The sequence below is a fragment of the Oncorhynchus keta genome, chromosome 19 (assembly GCF_023373465.1).
Source record: "Oncorhynchus keta strain PuntledgeMale-10-30-2019 chromosome 19, Oket_V2, whole genome shotgun sequence".
Taxonomy (NCBI): Eukaryota; Metazoa; Chordata; class Actinopteri; order Salmoniformes; family Salmonidae; genus Oncorhynchus; species Oncorhynchus keta.
The window spans coordinates 71,047,402-71,065,491 of NC_068439.1; the positions used below are offsets into that span (position 1 = coordinate 71,047,402).

General features: G+C 46.2%; 1 protein-coding gene across 1 annotated transcript in view; it reads left to right on the forward strand.

The window, feature by feature from the left end:
• The window catches only part of LOC118398813 (lysophospholipid acyltransferase 2-like), an 82,861-nt gene that overhangs the window by 41,740 nt on the left and 23,031 nt on the right, over nt 1–18,090 (forward strand). Inside the window, exons 2-3 of the mRNA XM_052471231.1 lie at nt 2,946–3,091; nt 16,894–16,971. Of these exons, the coding sequence (XP_052327191.1) occupies nt 2,946–3,091; nt 16,894–16,971 (224 nt within the window). The remainder of the gene's footprint in view (nt 1–2,945; nt 3,092–16,893; nt 16,972–18,090) is intronic.

Below are 18,090 nucleotides of genomic sequence, written 5' to 3' on the forward strand. Positions count from 1 at the left end.
ATATAATACATCAAAATCAGTTTAGTCTCAAACAAATAATGAAACATGTTCAATTTGGTTTAAATAATGCAAAAACAAAGTGTTGGAGAAGAAAGTAAAAGTGCAATATGTGCCATGTAAAAAAGCTAACATTTAAGTTCCTTGCTCAGAACATAAGAAAGCTGGTGGTTCCTTTTAACACGAGTCTTCAATATTCCCAGGTAAGAAGTTTTAGGTTGTAGTTATAATAGGACTATTTTTCTCTATGCTATTTCTATTTCATATACCTTTGACTATTGAATGTTCTAATAGGTACTTTAGTATTGCCCAGCCTAATCTCGGGAGTTGATAGGCTTGAAATCATAAACGGCGCAATGCTTGAAGCACAGCGAAGAGCTGCTGGCAAACGCAGTAAAGTGCTGTTTGAATGAATGCTTATGAGCCTGCTGCTGCTTACCACCGCTCAGTCAGAGTGCTCTATCAAATCATAGACTTAATTATAATATAATAACACACAAAAATATGGTCAAATCCGGAAACTATCATTTTGAAAACAAAACGTTTATTCTTTCAGCGAAATACGGAACCATTCTGTATTTTATCTAACGGGTGGCATCCATCAGTCTAAATATTGCTGTTACATTGCACAACCTTCAATGTTATGTCATAATTATGTACAATTCTGGCCAATTAATTACGGTCTTTGTTAGGAAGAAATGGTCTTCACACAGTCCGCAACGAGCCAGGCTGCCCAAACTGCTGCATATACCCTGACTCTGCTTGCACAGAATGCAAGAGAAGTGACAGAATTCCCCTAGTTAAAAGAAATTAATGTTAGCAGGCGATATTAACTAATTATGCAGGTTTAAAAATATATACTTGTGTATTGATTTTAAGAAAGGCATTGATGTTTATGGTTAGGTACACATTGGTGCAAAGACGGTGGTGCAAATGCGCTTGTTAAATCACCTGTTTGGCGAAGTAGCCTGTGATGCAATGATAAATTAACAGGCACCGCATCGGTTATATGCAACACAGCACAAGCTAGATAACTAGTTATCTCATCAACCATGTGTAGTTAACTAGTGATTATGTTAAGATTTGATTGTTTTTTATAAGATAAGTTTAATGCTAGCTAGCACCTTACCTTGGCTCCTTGCTGCACTTGCATAACAGGTAGTGTAACAGGTAGCAATGTAATCGGCCATCGGTGTCCAAAAACGCAGATTACCGATTGTTATGAAAACTTGAAATCGGCCCTAATTAATCACAATTAATTCACCTTTCACAATTAATCGGTCGACCTCCAGCGCTAACCAAGTGTAACGTCATTCAGTCTGGATAACCAGGCTATGGCTGTGTCCCAATTGACAAGCATTGTATTGATACACCATCCAAAGTGTCATTAATAACTTCACCATGCTCAAAGGGATATTCAATGTCTGCTTTTTTAACCCATCTACCAATAGGTGCCCTTTGCGAGGAAATGGAAAACCTCCCTGGTCTTTGGTTGAATCTGTGTTTGAAATTCACTGCTCGACTGAGGGAACTTAGATCATTGAATGTGTGGGGTACAGAGATGACATTGTCATTTCAAAAATCATGTTGAACACTATTATTGCACACAGATTGAGTATATGTAACGTATTATGTGACTTGTTAATTACATTTTTTACTCCTGAACTTTATTTAGTCTTGCCACAACAGAGGTTGAAAAGTTATTGGCTCAAGACATTTCAGCTTTTCATTTTTTATGAATTAGTAAAAAATTCTAAACTTAAATCTACTTTGACATTATGGTGTATTGTGCGTAGGCCAGTGACCAAAAAATCTGAATGTAACACAAGAAAATGTGGAAAAAGTCAAGTGGTGTGAATACTTTCTGAAGGCGCTGTATAGTCTAGTGAGTGTGCATAGGGTCAGTGCAGATAGTTGGGGTAACCATTAATTGACCATTTAGCAGTCTTCTGGCTTTCTGAAGGCGCTGTATAGTCTAGTGAGTGTGCATAGGGTCAGTGCAGATAGTTGGGGTAACCATTAATTGACCATTTAGCAGTCTTCTGGCTTTCTGAAGGCGCTTTATAGTCTAGTGAGTGTGCATAGGGTCAGTGCAGATAGTTGGGGTAACCATTAATTGACCATTTAGCAGTCTTCTGGCTTTCTGAAGGCGCTGTATAGTCTAGTGAGTGTGCATAGGGTCAGTGCAGATAGTTGGGGTAACCATTAATTGACCATTTAGCAGTCTTCTGGCTTTCTGAAGGCGCTGTATAGTCTAGTGAGTGTGCATAGGGTCAGTGCAGATAGTTGGGGTAACCATTAATTGACCATTTAGCAGTCTTCTGGCTTTCTGAAGGCGCTGTATGTGTGTGGTTGCATGGCAAGATTATTTTAGCTGTCATGTAACGTAAACAGCAGAAGGTTCTTCTATTTTAGATGATGAAGCTGTCATTTTGACCTAGGAAGTGCTGCTTATCAGTGTTCAGACATTTATGTGAATGTGTTATCTTCACAGTCAGTTACTGCACGTCTAATCGAACCCACACTCGCATTGGATATCTGATCTCATCATCTTTATAGGGACTTTAAATGAATCCCAAATTCACAGCTAGAGATCAGCGGGCCTCATCTCTCACCCACAACTACATTATGGTCCGGAAAGTTAACACGCCATCCACCACAAAATAACAATATGTACATCTCTTTCGCTCCTTAAATTCTCAATTTCCTTCCATTCTCTTGCACTCTCCACCCTCCTCTCCCTCTCCCCTCCCTTCTCTTTCCCTCCCCGTCCACTCTCCACCCTCCTCTCCCTCTCCCCTCCCTTCTCTTTCCCTCCCCGTCCACTCTCCACCCTCCTCTCCCTCTCCCCTCCCTTCTCTTTCCCTCCCCGTCCACTCTCCACCCTCCTCTCCCCTCCCTTCTCTTTCCCTCCCCCTCCACCGTCCCCTCTCTCTACTCTGCTCCAGGTCAACTTTGTGGTGTGCCAGTTGTTTGCCCTGTTGACTGCCTTCGGGTTCCGTCTGTATCTCCACCCCAGTAAGACCAGCCCCTTCGTCAGACATGTGGTGGCCACACTACTGGGATTCTACTTTGCTCTCTTCTGCTTCGGCTGGTGAGTCTCGCTATATACACACACACAGACTAGGGATGGGCACGGTTAATCAAATATCCGCATATCCAAACTGACGTTAGTATTTGATTACTTGAGTGAGTGTTGTAGGGCTATTTTAAAGGTGCCACACATAGGATGTTTTAGAATAAATAAATAAATCCTATGTGTAGCACCTTTAACAATTTAAAAGCTCCGTCTAAATAAAATTAAATGTATGGTATTTTTACCTATTGATTGGACATGATTTGGAAAGGCACACACCTGTCTATACAAAGTCCCACAGTTGACAGTGGATGTCAGAGCAAAAACCAAGCAATGAGGTCAAAGGAATTGTCCATAGCGCTCCAAGATAGAATTGTGTTGAGGCACAGTTTTGGGGAGTGTACAAAACAAATGTCTGCAGCATTGAAGGTCCCTAAGAACACATTGGCATCCATCATTCTTAAATGGAAGAAGTTTGGAACTACCAAGACTCTTCCTAGAGCTGGCCACCCGGTCAAACTGAACAAATCTGGGGAGAAGGGCCTTGGTCAGGGAGGTGACCAAGAACCCGATGGTCACTCTGACTGAGCTCCAGAGTTCCTTTGTCGAGATCGGAGAACCTTCCAGAAGGACAACTATCTCTGCAGCACTTCACCAATCAGTCCTTTATGGTAGAGTGGCCAGACGGAAGCTACTCCTCAGTAAAAATCACATGACAGCCCGCTTAGAGTTTGTCACTTAAAGGCTCTACCATAAGAAACAAGATTCTCTGGTCTGATGAAACCAAGATTTAACTATTTGGCCTGAATACCAAATGTCTGTCTGGAGGAATCCTGGCACCATCCCTATGGTGAAGCATGGTGGTGGCAGCATCATGCTGTCGGGATGTTTTTCAGCAGCTGGGCCTGGGAGACTAGTCCGGATCGAGGGAAAGATGAACTGAGCAAAGTACAGAGATTCTTTTTTGTTGTTGTTGAAAACTCTGTTTATTAAGTTTTACACACACACACAAGACAACACAAAGCAATATAAATAATATACTCAACTAGACAAAATACAAATAATACATAAAAAAAAAGCTTTAAAGATATCATACTTTAGACAAGTTAAACACACCAGGCAGAAGGCTACAAAGGTTAAAGGGCAATCTGTAGTACAGGGACAGAGCAAACACCTCACCATTATTCCTGTAAACAGTCAAGGGATAGGGGTGGAGAAATGCCACCACTCACAGACAGTCATGGCCACAGACCGACCATCCACTGGACCAAAAACAAAAAGTTTTACAATGCTTTAAAATTAAAAAGCTCTGTACCGAGCTCGCAAGAGTAACTGTTCAGCTTGCCTGGTAGAAAGCTAATCAAATTCAGATTGGAGTAGTTGGCGCTCTTTATGCAGATCAGAGGAAGGAACCGGACTTCTCATCCAAAGTGGCTATGGATTCACTCAGGTCCCAAAGTCGCTGAGAGCGAACTCTGTTTTGGTTGGCTGTATAAGAAATAATTTGGCCACGTAGGTATGCTTTGAGAGACTCCCATATGGTAGAGCAGGACATATCTGGTGTTGAATTAGTTTCTAGGAATAAGGTGATTTCAGAAGAAATGAAATTGACACTCCTTATCTGAGAGTAAAATGGGTTTAAGACGCCATTGATAACACAGAGTTTCCCAGCGACCTCCTATAACTCAAGCTCTAATGGTGAATGGTCAGAAATAACAATACTCTCGTAAGTACACTGCCGAAGGTTTGGCAGAAGTTTTTTGTCCATAAAAAACTAATCAATCCAGGAGTATGTTTGATGAACATGAGAATAAAAGGACTACTGTCTATCTGTAGGGTGTAGGAAATGCCAAGCTTCAAACATACCATATTTCTGAAGAAAGGTTTGAATAAGTAGGGCACATTTAGATGGGCCTGTAGTTCTTCGTGAGGACTTGTCAAGAACTGGGGACATTTTACAGTTGAAATCCCCCCCCTAAAATCAACAAATGAGAATCTAAATTGGGTATAGCAGATAAAAAGGAATAAATTAAACTTGTGGCATCCGAATTGGGAGCATAAACACTAGACAAAACAAGAGGGGTAGAAAACAGTTTACCTGTTACTATGATGTATTGTCCCTTAGGATCAGCAATAACCTCAGAAGCTACAAAGGGAGTAGCTTTATCAACCAAAATGGCAGCACCTCTTGATTTACTATGAAAGTTAGTGGAACACTTGACCAACCCAGTCCTTATGCATCCTAAAATGCTCACCAGTCCTCAAGTGAGTCTCTTGTAGAAATGCAAGATTTTCATTCAAACCCTTTAAGTGTGTCAACACCCTCTTACGCTTCACAGGGTTGTTAACCCCTTTGATGTTCCACGAAATGTACTTGATCGCATTATTTCGGCCCCCCTGGGCATTCCCGTTATACAACCCTGTCATTAGAGCATAGGGTGGAAAAACAATGAGTGCCCAAAAACCCCAGAATAACTTGTCTCAGAGTAATATTGTACGGCGGTAGATGTTTGGAAAAAGTACAGAAAAACAACAACAAAAAAGACAGAATGACAACATTAGAACTGAACAATTCAACCTTGCCCCCCCGTCCCAGACAGTACCTCCCCAAACAAGGTACAAGCCTAAATAGAACATGTTCTCTTCGCACAGTATGTCTGTGAGAGTACGGTCTTAAACCTAAACCCACAGTCCCGCTCTTTATAGTTGTTTTTTTGTGTGGATCACACAGCAAAACGATAGTGAAATAAAAGTGAATCCCTTGTGCAAACGAAATTACAAAAGCACCACTTGTAGATGTATATAATTATATTCCCAGTCTTATAACAGGCATTGAGAGAGAAAATAAATCAAATGTATAAAGGCTCTCAGCCAAAAACCTAATTTGAAGTAAGGAAATCGTAGTAAGACAATCCAAAAAAAAGTAATTCTAATAATTGTCGAGTTGACGCTGAGACAACTTACAACCAAGACCAAAAAACTAAGTGTGTGCAACGTTGAACGTTTGCTGGGCATAACTGACGCTCAAACCTTTAAAATTGAAGTGAAGACCCCCAAAAACGTGTAGCCTCGGGAAACATTTACTGTTTACTGGGTCAATGCAAACTGATGCAGTAAACAAATAACCAAAAATATTTTGAGTCACTGAGACGCAATGTAAACAAACTGAATAGGTGAACGATGACAACTCCTGTGTTTCTAGGCTAAGTAAAACCTTAATACAATTACATTAAAATGACTGAATGCTTGTAAGGCCAGCGCACTAGATGATCAAAACATTAGATCACATCAAATAAGCCTGAATGGGTTCGCCAACTCCCCAAATATACAAGACTGATTTATCTAACCTGTTATATCTAAACATAATTGTACCACAGGTGGGTTACTTACTAGTTCGCAAGCAACAATTGCTGAACTATGAGCAAGTTCAAGACTTCTTGATGTGACGTTGAATGTGAGCCATAGCCTCATCCGGAGACTCAAATGTGTAGTCTTTACCATCATGAGATAGCCATAAACGGGCCGGGAATCGCAGTCCATACTTCACACTTGGATGGTCCCGAAGTAGTCGTTTGGCCTGCCCGAAAGCTGCGTGCTGCCTGGAAACAGTGGGGGTGTAGTCCTGGTAGATGGAGAAGCTCTATCCTTTAAAGCTCAGAGTGGTATTGCGGGCTCGTCTGAGAATCTCCATCTTCTCATGGAAAAAGTGCACTCAAAGAATTATGTCACGGGGCCTCTCCCCATCCCGGGGCTTTGGGTGCAGCGTCCGGTGGGAACGATCAATCAGGGGCTTTTCTTCTAAGGCAAAAACATCCTTCAGCAGCCAAGAAACTAAATCTGTGGCGCGATGAATTTCCGCTGACTCTGGGACCGATACAAGTCTAAGGTTATTGCGGCGAGAGAATCCCTCTACACTCACACAGCTCTCCTTCAGCTTTTTCAAATCCACAGCCAGGCGTTTCACATCAGCTTCCAGGGACGTAGTTAAGTCGGAGACATTTGTAGCGGAGGTCTCCAGTACTGCGATAGTTGTATTTTTTGACGCAGTTGTTGTTTTGAGTGATGTGATTGCTGGCACCGTCTCGTTCCGCAGGATGGTTAGATCTGCTTTTAAAGTATCAGAAACCTCCTGTATTCGGGCCTCGATCGTAGCAACCACCTCCGTTTTCATTTCAACTATCTCAGAGCGTAGTATTTTAATGGCCTCGAATGTTCATTTCTGCGCCGCCAGGCCAACCTGCACCCCCAGGTAAAGTGTGAGTCCCCTGGCCCTCAGACTCGAGGGCAGTGAAAAGAGTGGGTCTTGTAGGCCAGGTTTTCTCTAAGTCATGTTTTTGGCCTTGTGTTTGGCTGCAGCTGTACATAGTCCATCGGTATCTATCCCACCCAATTTACCTACCTCATCCTCATACTGTTTTTATTTAATTTACTTTTCTGCTCTTTTGCCCACCAGTATCTCTACCTGCACATGTTCATCTGATCATGTATCACTCCAGTGTTAATCTGATAAATTGAAATTATTCACTCCTATGGCCTATTTATTGCCTACCTCCTCATGCCTTTTGCACACAATGTATAAAGATTATAAAAAAAATATATATACTATGTTATTGACTTGTTTATTGTTTACTCCATGTGTAACTCTGTGTTGTTGTCTGTTCACACTGCTATGCTTTATCTTGGCCAGGTTGCAGTTGCAAATGAGAACTTGTTCTCAACTAGCCTACCTGGTTAAATAAAGGTGAAATAAAAATAAATAAAATATGTTTCGTTGACATGCTGACATTCGAAAGCAAAGTGTCTTGGTTTTTACGGAAAGGGATCGCCAAACTAATACTAGAAAATAAATACGGTTCTGCTGCAAAATTCACATAAACTTTAAGAATACCACAGGAGCAAACGGAAAACATGTCAGTCGCACTTGGCGTCCACTGGGCGAAGGTTCACCTTCCCGTTCACCTTCCCGCAGGACAACGACCCTAAGCACACAGCCGAGACAACGCAGGAGTGGCTTCGGGACAAGTCTCTGAATGTCCTTGAGTGGCCCAGCCAGAGTCCAGAGTTGAACCCGAGCAAACATCTCTGGAGAGACCAGAAAATAGCTGTGCAGCAACGCTCCCCATCCAACCTGACAGAGCTTGAGAGGATCTGCAGAGAAGAATGGGAGGAACTCCCCAAATACAAGTGTGCCAAGAAGACTAAATGCTGTAATCGCTGCCAACAAAGTACTGATTAAAGGATCTGATACTTATGTAATTATCATTTCTTTTTTCCCCCAGTTTTTTTATTTTTAGGAATTGGCAAACATTTAGAAAAAAACAGTTTTTTGCTTTGTCATTATGCGGTGTTTGTGTAGATTGATGAGGGGAAAAAACGATGTTATCCGTTTTAGAATAAGGCTGTAACATAACAAAATATGGAAAAAGTTAAGGGGTCTGAACTTTCTGAAGGCACTGTAAGCTGTGATGGCCAAACGGGTTGATTAGAGGGGAAAACAATACCCCCATTTGACACACTGTCATTTCTGTAAGCAGGGGTTGTTTGGGAGATTTGTTGTGTGAAACCTTAGACAGGAGTTTGTTGTGGAGCTACAACCAGGTGGTTATGTTGTGTTCGTTCACATCTGATGCTATCAGGTTAAGTAGCCTACAGGGGGATATTGTTGTTGCTTTGCGCTGACATTGGACTGAATAGGACTGTGGAAGGATATGACTGAATAGGACTGTGGAAGGATATGACTGAATAGGACTGTGGAAGGATATGACTGAATAGGACTGTGGAAGGATATGACTGAATAGGACTGTGGAAGGATATGACTGAATAGGACTGTGGAAGGATATGACTGAATAGGACTGTGGATGGATATGACTGAATAGGACTGTGGATGGATATGACTGAATTGGACTGTGTATGGATGTGACTTAGTAGGACTGTGGATGGATGTGACTTAGTAGGACTGTGGATGGATGTGACTTAGTAGGACTGTGGATGGATATTATAGGTAGTGGGACAATTAGAGTATTCACATGCTGCCTCTTGGTAACTGTTACTGAAACATTTCATACAATTTTAAGCAAGCATTCTTTTTACAAGCTAGCATATGAAAAAACTGCCTCCAAGTACAGTTAAATGAGTGAAAAAAAAGTAGGCCAGTGTGTGTGTGTGTGTGTGTGTGTGTGTGTGTGTGTGTGTGTGTGTGTAAATGACCAAAATAGGACTCTCCCCCCTCTAACCTGATTAATGGGGAGGGGGCGTACCAAGGGATACCATGCCAGTATGGGTACGCCAATAGATTTATTATCAGGCCAATACGCTGCTGGACTCTTCACCAACCATTGCTCCCCACTCAGGGCTGAATCAATGTTTATTAGCGCTGCTAAAAGAGTTCTCTCATTAACAGATCTGCTTTAATAAGAGGAACAGGTCGATGCACCGATGAGGCCTGATGCAAATGAGAGTTGCATCCCCAAAGTGGCACACTATTCCCTACTTAGTCCACTTCTTTTGACCAGAGCTCAATGGACCATGGTCAAAAGTAGTGCACTAAATAAGACATAGCGTGGGATGCAGACAGGGACTGAGTGCCAGAACGTTTAGTTGCAACACAGTAAACTCTCTGATTTTATCACACCCACACACATATTTACAGGGGGTGCATCCCAAAAGGCACCCTATTCCCATAGGTCTCTGGTCAACAGTAGTGCACTATGTAAGGAGTCGGCCACATTTAAATGGGGCGCCGTTTGTAACATGCTGTACATTGTGAAAATATTAATTCCCTGCCATAAAATGGCTTGCAAACATTGCAATCCTTTTGCCCACAAAATGACACACGTGGCCAAATGAGGTCAAAACTAGACAAAACGTTTTTTTAATGTAAACAACAACTGGGTAAAGGACTTGTAGCACTAAATGATGTGCTTATGATGTGTTGTGTATCCACTATGGCTTTGCGACTGTGGCCCAGTCATGCTGTTGAGTGTGTAGTCTGTGAATGTGTGTTAAATGAAGCTAATGTGCATTTGATGCCAGGGACAAATGGTTCTCTCTAGGCAGACTGGGCCCATGAATCTTGGCCCATTACTCTGACAGACACATACAGAGCCTTCAGAATGTATTCACACCACTTTACTTTTCCACATGTTGTTGTTTCACAGCCTGAATTTAAATGGATTCAATGTAGTGTTTTTGTCACTGGTCTGCACACAAAACCCCATAATGTCAAAGTGGAATTATGTTTTTCCAAAATTTTGCAAATTAATTAAAAATGAAAAGCAGTAATGTCTTGAGTCAATAAGTATTCAACTCTTTAGTTATGGCCTAAATAAGTTCAGGAGTACCAATGTGCTTAACAAGTCACATAATAAGTTGCATAGACTCACACTAATAGTGTTTAACATGATTTTTGAATGACTACTTTAACTCTGTACCCCACACACAAGTATCCATAAGGTCCCTCAGTCAATTAGTGAATTGACCAGAGCGGTTATCCAGAGCGGTTGGAGCGGTTATCCAGAGCGGCATTGGATAACCAGAGCGGTTGGAGCGGTTATCCAGAGCGGTTGGAGCGGTTATCCAGAGCGGCATTGGATAACCAGAGCGGTTGGAGCGGTTATCCAGAGCTGTTGGAGTGGTTATCCAGAGCGGTTGGAGTGGTTATCCAGAGCGGCATTGGATAACCAGAGCGGTTGGAGCGGTTATCCAGAGCGGTTGGAGTGGTTATCCAGAGCGGCATTGGATAACCAGAGTGGTTGGAGCGGTTATCCAGAGCGGTTGGAGCGGTTATCCAGAGCGGCATTGGATAACCAGAGCGGTTGGAGCGGTTATCCAGAGCGGTTGGAGTGGTTATCCAGAGCGGTTGGAGTGGTTATCCAGAGCGGCATTGGATAACTAGAGCGGTTGGAGCGGTTATCCAGAGCGGTTGGAGTGGTTATCCAGAGCGGCATTGGATAACCAGAGTGGTTGGAGCGGTTATCCAGGGCGGCATTGGATAACCAGAGCGGTTGGAGCGGTTATCCAGAGCGGTTGGAGTGGTTATCCAGAGCGGCATTGGATAACCAGAGCGGTTGGAGCGGTTATCCAGAGCGGTTGGAGCGGTTATCCAGAGCGGTTGGAGCGGTTATCCAGAGCGGCATTGGATAACCAGAGCGGTTGGAGCGGTTATCCAGAGCGGTTGGAGCGGTTATCCAGCGCGGCATTGGATAACCAGAGCGGTTGGAGCGGTTATCCAGAGCGGTTGGAGTGGTTATCCAGAGCGGTTGGAGCGGTTATCCAGAGCGGCATTGGATAACCAGAGCGGTTGTAGCGGTTATCCAGAGCGGTTGGAGTGGTTATCCAGAGCGGCATTGGATAACCAGAGCGGTTGGAGCGGTTATCCAGCGCGGCATTGGATAACCAGAGCGGTTGGAGCGGTTATCCAGAGCGGTTGGAGTGGTTATCCAGAGCGGTTGGAGCGGTTATCCAGAGCGGCATTGGATAACCAGAGCGGTTGTAGCGGTTATCCAGAGCGGTTGGAGTGGTTATCCAGAGCGGCATTGGATAACCAGAGCGGTTGGAGCGGTTATCCAGAGCGGTTGGAGCGGTTATCCAGAGCGGCATTGGATAACCAGAGCGGTTGGAGCGGTTATCCAGAGCGGTTGGAGCGGTTATCCAGAGCGGCATTGGATAACCAGAGCGGTTATCCAAGGCCTCAGAAAGAAGGGTACCTGTTGGTAGATGGGTAAATAAATGAGACATTGAATATCCCTTTGAGCATGGTAAAGTTATTAATTCCACTTTTGGTGGTGTATCAATACAACCTAACTCAGTTGCCGGAAAGGAAGGAAACCGCTCAGGGATATCACCATGTGGCCAATGGTGACTTTAAAACAGTTTGAGTTTAATGACTGTGATAAGAGAACTGAGGATGGGTCAACAACATTTTAGTTACTCCATAATACTATCTAGAAGAAAAAGAAACGCACACCTATTAAGACGAGGTGCTGGCTAGCGGAGTAGAAACTTGAAAATAAAAGAAAGCCGCACACTCTTGGAGCTCAGATGCAAAAATGTAATACCAACGTTTCGACAGCCAAGCTGTCTTCATCAGGGTATAATCACAAACACTGCGGGATGACTCGTTTATATAGTGTCAAAAGACACAGGTGTCTGTAATCATGGCCAAGAGTGGCCTAATATCATTGGTTAATAATCAAATATTAAAATGTCATACAAAGAACAGCATACAAACAAATGGAGAGCATACGATCATAGATTAATTTGACTATACAAGTTTATACACAATTACAATGGCACAATCACAAGAATGGCTTCAGATCAAAGTCTACGTTGAGACCGAAGGGCGCAATGGTCTTTAAATTAAAGATCCAGGCAACCTCTCGTTTTAACAATAAATTATCAAGGTCACCCCCTCTCCTAGGGAGGGTGACATGTTCGATGCCAATATAACGCAGAGACGAAATCGAGTGGCCTGCCTCCAAGAAGTGGGCCGCAACTGGATAAGTAAAGTTTTTACACCTAATGGTGCTACGATGCTCTGAGATACGTACTTTTAATTTGCGCTTTGTTTTACCTACATAATTTTTACCACAAGGACAAGTTATAAGATAAATAACTGCCTTAGTGGAGAACGTAATAACACCTTTTATTGGGATCGATTTCCCTGTTTGTGGGTGTTTTGAAGGATCTACATGTATAAGTGCCATTGCATTGAGCACAGCCATTACATTTGTAATTTCCATCCAGTAGGGGCGCAAATAGACGTTGTTCAGGAATAATACTCCATAATACTAACCTAAATGACAGAGTGAAAAGAAGGAAGACTGTACAGAATACAAATATTCCAAACATGCATCCTGTTTGCAATAAGGCACTAAAGTAAAACAGAAAAAAAATGACAAAGAAATTAACTTTATGTCCTAAATAGAAAGCGTTATGTTTGGGGCAAATCTAACAAAACTCATCACTGAGTACCATTCTTTGTATTTTCAAGCATGGTGGTGGCTGCATCATGTTATGGTTATGCTTGTCATGGGCAAGAACTAGGGAGTTATTTTTATTTACACACATATATATATATATATATATATATATATATAAACTGAATAGTGTTAAGCACCGGCAAAATCCTATAGGAACACCTGGTTCAGCATGCTTTCCAACAGACACTGGGAGACAATTTCACCTTTCAGCAAGACAATAACCTAAAACACAAGGACAAATATACACTGGAGTTGCTTACCTAGATGACATTGAATGTTCCTGAGTGGCCTAGTTACAGTTTTGTCTTAAATCATCTTGGAAAATCTGTGGCAACTTGAGAATGGCTTTCAAGCAATGATCAATAACCAACTTGACTGCTTGAAGAATTGAATAAAATAATAATGTGCAAATATTGTACAATCCAGATGTACAAAACTCTTAGAGACTTACCCAGAAAGACTCACAGCTGTAATTGCTTCCAAAGGTGATTCTAACATGTATTGGTTTGGAATAGTTATGTAAATTAGATATTTATGCATGTAATTTTCAATACATTTGCAAACATTTCCAAAAACATGTTTTCACTTTGAAATTATGGGATATTTTGTGTATATGGGTGAGGAAAAAAGATCATCCATTTTGAATTCAGGCAGTGACATAAGATGTGGAGTAAGTCAAGGGGGATGAATACTTTCTGAAGGCACTGTTTATGGCACAGAGGACAGGGAGGATGGGGGGTAGGAGAGAGATGGGAGGATGGAGGGAAGGAGAGAGACAGGGAGTATGGAGGGAAGGAGAGAGACGGGGAGGATGGAGGGAAGGAGAGAGACGGGGAGGATGGAGGGAAGGAGAGAGACGGGGAGGATGGAGGGAAGGAGAGAGACGGGGAGGATGGAGGGAAGGAGAGAGACGGGGAGGATGGAGGGAAGGAGAGAGACGGGGAGGATGGAGGGAAGGGGAGGATGGAGGGAAGGAGAGAGACTGGGAGGATGGAGACTGGGAGGATGGAGGGAAGGAGAGAGACTGGGAGGATGGAGGGAAGGAGAGAGACTGGGAGGATGGAGGGAAGGAGAGAGACTGGGAGGATGGAGGGAAGGGGAGAGACTGGGAGGATGGAGGGAAGGAGAGAGACTGGGAGGATGGAGGGAAGGAGAGAGACTGGGAGGATGGAGGGAAGGAGAGAGACTGGGAGGATGGAGGGAAGGAGAGAGACTGGGAGGATGGAGGGAAGGAGAGGGACTGGGAGGATGGAGGGAAGGAGAGAGACTGGGAGGATGGAGGGAAGGAGAGAGACGGAGGATGGGGGAAGGAGAGAGACTGGGAGGATGGAGGGAAGGAGAGAGACTGGGAGGATGGAGGGAAGGAGAGAGACTGGGAGGATGGAGGGAAGGAGAGAGACTGGGAGGATGGAGGGAAGGAGAGAGACTGGGAGGGAAGGAGAGAGACGGAGGATGGAGGGTAGGAGAGAGACGGAGGATGGAGGGAAGGAGAGAGACGGGGAGGATGGAGGGGAGGATGGAGGGAAGGAGAGAGACGGGGAGGATGGAGGGCAGGAGAGAGACTGGGAGGATGGAGGGAAGGAGAGAGACTGGGAGGATGGAGGGGAGGATGGAGGGAAGGAGAGAGATGGGAGGATGGACGGAAGGAGAGAGACGGGGAGGATGGAGGGAAGGAGAGAGACGGGGAGGATGGAGGGAAGGAGAGAGACGGGGAGGATGGAGGGAAGGAGAGAGACGGGGAGGATGGAGGGAAGGAGAGAGACGGGGAGGATGGAGGGAAGGATAGAGACTGGGAGGATGGAGGGGAGGATGGAGGGAAGGAGAGAGACTGAGGATGGAGGGTAGGAGAGAGACAGAGGATGGAGGGTAGGAGAGAGACAGAGGATGGAGGGTAGGAGAGAGACAGAGGATGGAGGGTAGGAGAGAGACAGAGGATGGAGGGTAGGAGAGAGACAGAGGATGGAGGGTAGGAGAGAGACAGAGGATGGAGGGAAGGAGAGAGACTGAGGATGGAGGGTAGGAGAGAGACAGAGGATGGAGGGTAGGAGAGAGACAGAGGATGGAGGGTAGGAGAGAGACAGAGGATGGAGGGTAGGAGAGAGACAGAGGATGGAGGGAAGGAGAGACATCGAAGCTGGGGGAAGGAGTGACATCGAGGGTGGGGGGAAGGAGTGACATCGAGGGTGGGGGGAAGGAGAGACATCGAGGGTGGGGGGAAGGAGAGACATCGAAGCTGGGGGAAGGAGTGACATCGAGGGTGGGGGGAAGGAGAGACATCGAAGCTGGGGGAAGGAGTGACATCGAGGGTGGGGGGAAGGAGAGACATCGAGGGTGGGGGGAAGGAGAGACATCGAAGCTGGGGAAGGAGTGACATCGAGGGTGGGGGAAGGAGTGACATCGAGGGTGGGGGGAAGGAGTGACATCGAGGGTGGGGGGGAAGGAGAGACATCGAGGGTGGGGGGGAAGGAGAGACATCGAGGGTGGGGGGGAGGAGAGACATCGAGGGTGGGGGGAAGGAGAGACAACGAGGGTGGGGGGAAGGAGAGACATCGAGGGTGGGGGAGAAGGAGAGACATCGAGGGTGGGGGGAAGGAGAGACATCGAGGGTGGGGGAAGGAGAGACATCGAGGGTGGGGGAAGGAGAGACATCGAGGGTGGGGGGAAGGAGAGACATCGAGGGTGGGGGGAAGGAGAGACATCGAGGGTGGGGGGAAGGAGAGACATCGAGGGTGGGGGAAGGAGAGACATCGAGGGTGGGGGAAGGAGAGACATCGAGGGTGGGGGGAAGGAGAGACATCGAGGGTGGGGGAAGGAGAGACATCGAGGGTGGGGGAAGGAGAGACATCGAGGGTGGGGGAAGGAGAGACATCGAGGGTGGGGGAGAAGGGGAGACATCGAGGGTGGGGGGAAGGGGAGACATCGAGGGTGGGGGGAAGGGGAGACATCGAGGGTGGGGGGAAGGGGAGACATCGAGGGTGGGGGGAAGGGGAGACATCGAGGGTGGGGGGAAGGGGAGACATCGAGGGGGGGGGAAGGGGAGACATCGAGGGTGGGGGGAAGGGGAGACATCGAGGGTGGGGGGAAGGGGAGACATCGAGGGTGGGGGAAGGGGAGACATCGAGGGTGGGGGGGAAGGGGAGACATCGAGGGTGGGGGGAAGGGGAGACATCGAGGGTGGGGGGGAGACATCGAGGGTGGGGGGAAGGGGAGACTGTGAGGGTGGGGGAAGGAGAGACTGTGAGGGTGGGGGAAGGAGAGACTGGGAGGGTGGGGGAAGGAGAGACTGGGAGGGTGGGGGAAGGGGAGACATCGAGGGGGGGGAAGGAGTGACATCGAGGGTGGGGGAAGGGGAGACATCGAGGGTGGGGGGAAGGGGAGATATCGAGGGTGGGGGAAGGGGAGATATCGAGGGTGGGGGAAGGAGTGACATCGAGGGTGGGGGAAGGGGAGACTGGGAGGGTGGGGGAAGGAGAGACTGGGAGGGTGGGGGAAGGAGAGTGTGAGGGTGGGGGGGAGGAGACTGAGGGTCGGGGGAAGGAGAGACTGGGAGGGTGGGGGAAGGAGAGACATCGAGGGTGGGGGAAGGGGAGACATCGAGGGTGGGGGAAGGGGAGACATCGAGGGTGGGGGAAGGAGTGACATCGAGGTTGGGGGAAGGGGAGACTGGGAGGGTGGGGGGAAGGGGAGACTGGGAGGGTGGGGGGAAGGGGAGACTGGGAGGGTGGGGGGAAGGAGAGACTGTGAGGGTGGGGGAAGGAGAGACTGGGAGGGTGAAGAAATAGTGAATATTATGTCTGTGATTGATTATGAACCGTTAATCACCTCTCTCTCTGTATGTAGGTATGCTCTCCACTTCTTGGTCCAGAGTGGGCTCACCTATGGCATCATGATCCTCACTGGAGTAGAACACATGCACAAGTAAGTCCAGTGTGTCTGTGTCTTTCTGTGTGTTTTCGTGCCTGTGCTGGTGTGTTGTCCAGGGTATGGGTAGTCTATGAAGGTCTGTCTGAATTATGATGTGCAGACTGGCTACAGATGTCATGCAGACTGGCTACAGATGTCATGCAGACTGGCTACAGATGTCATGCAGACTGGCTACAGATGTCATGCAGGACTGGCTACAGATGTCATGCAGACTGGCTACAGATGTCATGCAGACTGGCTACAGTTGTCATGCAGACTGGCTACAGATGTCATGCAGACTGGCTACAGATATCATGCAGACTGGCTACAGATGTCATGCAGACTGGCTACAGATGTCATGCAGGACTGGCTACAGATGTCATGCAGGACTGGCTACAGATGTCATGCAGGACTGGCTACAGATGTCATGCAGGACTGGCTACAGATGTCATGCAGGACTGGCTACAGATGTCATGCAGGACTGGCTACAGATGTCATGCAGACTGGCTACAGATGTCATGCAGGACTGGCTACAAATGTCATGCAGGACTGGCTACAAATGTCATGCAGGACTGGCTACAGATGTCATGCAGGACTGGCTACAAATGTCATGCAGGACTGGCTACAAATGTCATGCAGGACTGGCTACAAATGTCATGCAGGACTGGCTACAGATGTCATGCAGGACTGGCTACAGATGTCATGCAGGACTGGCTACAGATGTCATGCAGGACTGGCTACAGATGTCATGCAGACTGGCTACTGATGTCATGCAGGACTGGCTACAAATGTCATGCAGGACTGGCTACAGATGTCATGCAGGACTGGCTACAGATGTCATGCAGGACTGGCTACAGATGTCATGCAGGACTGGCTACAAATGTCATGCAGGACTGGCTACAGATGTCATGCAGACTGGCTACAGATGTCATGCAGGACTGGCTACAGATGTCATGCAGGACTGGCTACAGATGTCATGCAGGACTGGCTACAAATGTCATGCAGGACTGGCTACAAATGTCATGCAGGACTGGCTACAAATGTCATGCAGGACTGGCTACAGATGTCATGCAGGACTGGCTACAGATGTCATGCAGGACTGGCTACAGATGTCATGCAGGACTGGCTACAGAT